The sequence below is a fragment of the Bicyclus anynana genome, chromosome 25 (genome assembly GCF_947172395.1).
Source record: "Bicyclus anynana chromosome 25, ilBicAnyn1.1, whole genome shotgun sequence".
Lineage (NCBI taxonomy): Eukaryota > Metazoa > Arthropoda > Insecta > Lepidoptera > Nymphalidae > Bicyclus > Bicyclus anynana.
Window position 1 is genome coordinate 870,954 of NC_069107.1, and position 2,771 is coordinate 873,724.

Below are 2,771 nucleotides of genomic sequence, written 5' to 3' on the forward strand. Positions count from 1 at the left end.
ATAAAGAGGTGAAGTTTCTAAGTTTGTGTGCTTTTGAAGTTTTAATGGATAGCTAGTGAACTGATTTAGAAAAATTGTTATACCAATAGAAAGTTACATTATTTGTGAGTGTGGCAGGCTATATTTTATCCCCATATTCACATGGGAACAGGAACAATGTGGGTTAAACCCTAGGGTGTCTGCTAGTTTAGGAATACTAATATATTAGATCTAGCAGATGCTGCAAGGCAAATATAGCCCATTGAACTCAGAGATAGTGTAGCTTCCCAACAGTGAACAAAAGTTTTCAAATTGGTTCAGTAGTTTCAGAGTCTATTCAATGCAAACAAACAAACAATCAAATATAGGAGATATTTGTTAGCATTGATTTTATTAGTATCAATGAAATTTTCATTTTTAATATTGGATAGAAGCAGACATTACTTTGCAGAAGTTCATCATAAATCTAAATTATAATTTATCTGTGAAAATAAATAATTAATTATTTTTAATACTTTAAACAATACGGCCATATCTTTGAACAAAAGCAATATTTTTGTTTCCCTTCTAAATCAGAGTAAACTCTCTGCAAGTAGGCCTAAAAAATGCCCTACAATACATCTCAAGAAAAACACAAATTTCAACATATAGCTGAAGAATCAAAACAATCCCTCACTACCTCCTTAAATGGAATATCTATCAAATACTGAAGAAATAAGTTTACTGTATGGTATTTAAGTATATGTATAATCTATCTCTGTAACAAAGTACATCCAGATCAGTTCAGCAGTTTTGCATTTGGTGCCAGACTTTGATTTTTTTTTAAAACACTTTATTGCACACCCTTAAATGATACAGTAAAATATACAAAAGAACCTTAAAAAACACAATGTGCATAGGCAGTCTTACAGCTAAAGCAATCTCTCCCAGACAACCTTCGAATTAATGAATAAGGGTTCATTTACACAGGCAGTTGCCAGCTGCTGTTGGCAGCTTGCTGCTTGTGTAAATGAACACTAAGTTTAAACTTAGACACTGACACTAATAAGTGTTTAAAACAATTTTAGATATTCTTGTGGTATTTTGCACAGATAGCTCATTGAGTCCATGAAAACCACTATTACATACAATATTTGTATGTACATTAATAGTTTATTTGTATTGTTTAACAAGCGAGGTTCAATAACTATTAACAAAAATGTATGTTGTTTCATTAAGTAACTCAGTGCGGGCGCCAATGCCTTTTATAGTCATTTAGGTGTTACGATGGCCCTCACAATCATTTTACAGCGATGACATAATACCAGACGCGATCGAGATCGTAAACGTAAACAATCACCTTTTATCACACGCGTACAGGCGAATTTCATAAATTCTCCAACTTTTTAAACACTAAAAACCATGAGAGCGGTTTAAAAATTAAAATTTGTTTTTTTAGAGTTCCACTGTAAAGACCCTGAAGTACTGTGGCCGTGCTTAAGGAAAAAAAAACTTTCGAAAGGAACTTTACTTTATTTGAGGGAAGAGAAGGGGTTAGCCTAAAAAGATGTCTTGATTATGTGAGCCTAATGTTTCTCCATGATCTAATGTAATCAAGACTCGATACACCGGGTTAATTAGAATAAATGAGACCAAATGCTAAAAATAGTATGACTCACCTGTTGAGCCACTGGCTCTAAAATGCTCTCGATAATCTTAGTGTGAAACACCGGCATGATGGATGTTCTTAGCACTTAAATAACATTGAAAATTAACACAACACAGCGTTCACGAAAATAATTTACAACACAAATTATATAAATAACACAACCAAAACACAATACGGACAGAAAAATACTGTACAAAAAATACAAACGTCAAATAAATTTCACTTGTGAACTTTGCAGCGAGTGGAATTGTCAAATGTCAATATGTCAATTTTGACGGTTTTCACAGACTAAAAAAGAAAATTGAAACTGTAGGCTTATGCTGTAAGATTTTCTTTTAAATTGATTATTGCTCAACCTTTTCGTATTTATTTTTTTGTATGGCCATATGGGCCAGCAAAATTTTTGTATAAACTTTTATTTTGTCTTTCTATAAGTTATCTCAAAACCTATTTGTAATAAGGTGTCCGCGTCAATTAAAATTTAAGGACAAAATTTTAATTGACGCGGACTTTTGGAAATATCTTATTTTCTATTTAACATAGCAATAACCAAATATTCATATTATATAACTTCGAGCAACTTAATACTTTGTAATTGTAGCGATCTTTGTCGTTATTAACCCATATTCGGCTCACTGCTGAGCTCTAGTCTCCTCTCAGAATGAGAGGGATTTGGCCAATAGTCCACCACGCTGACCCAATCTGGTATGCAGGTTTCCTCACGATGTTTTTCTTCACCGTTTGAGATACGTGATATTTATATTCTTAAAATGCACACAACCGAAACGTTGAAGGTACATGGTGCGGACCGGATTCGAACCCACACCCTCCGAAATCGAATGCAGAGGTAATATCCACTGGGCTATCACGGCTCAGTGATCTTACATCTTTTTATATTGTCAAAAGTAGTGATAGTTTCGGAAAATGTAATAATGTTAGTGACAGTAGCAATTTTTAGTATTACCTTCATAATGGAGGATGATACTAGTTGTATGTTACAAATAAATATCTAAGTAATTTTCATTCCATCAATTTATTTTAGGTAAGTATATCTAAAAAGTATATTTTTCTGAAAGCTTTATTAAGGCTAGATCTTGCGGGATAAAATTAATACAAGGATGTTTTTGCAAAAAAAACGAAATCA

General features: G+C 32.8%; 1 protein-coding gene across 1 annotated transcript in view; it reads right to left on the reverse strand.

The window, feature by feature from the left end:
* Window positions 1–1,831, reverse strand: part of LOC112055011 (vinculin) — a 41,436-nt gene extending 39,605 nt beyond the window's left edge. Inside the window, exon 1 of the mRNA XM_052889223.1 lies at window positions 1,638–1,831. Coding sequence (XP_052745183.1) covers window positions 1,638–1,694 — 57 coding nt within the window. The 5' untranslated portion in view covers window positions 1,695–1,831. The remainder of the gene's footprint in view (window positions 1–1,637) is intronic.
* Window positions 1,832–2,771: the final 940 nt, after the last annotated feature.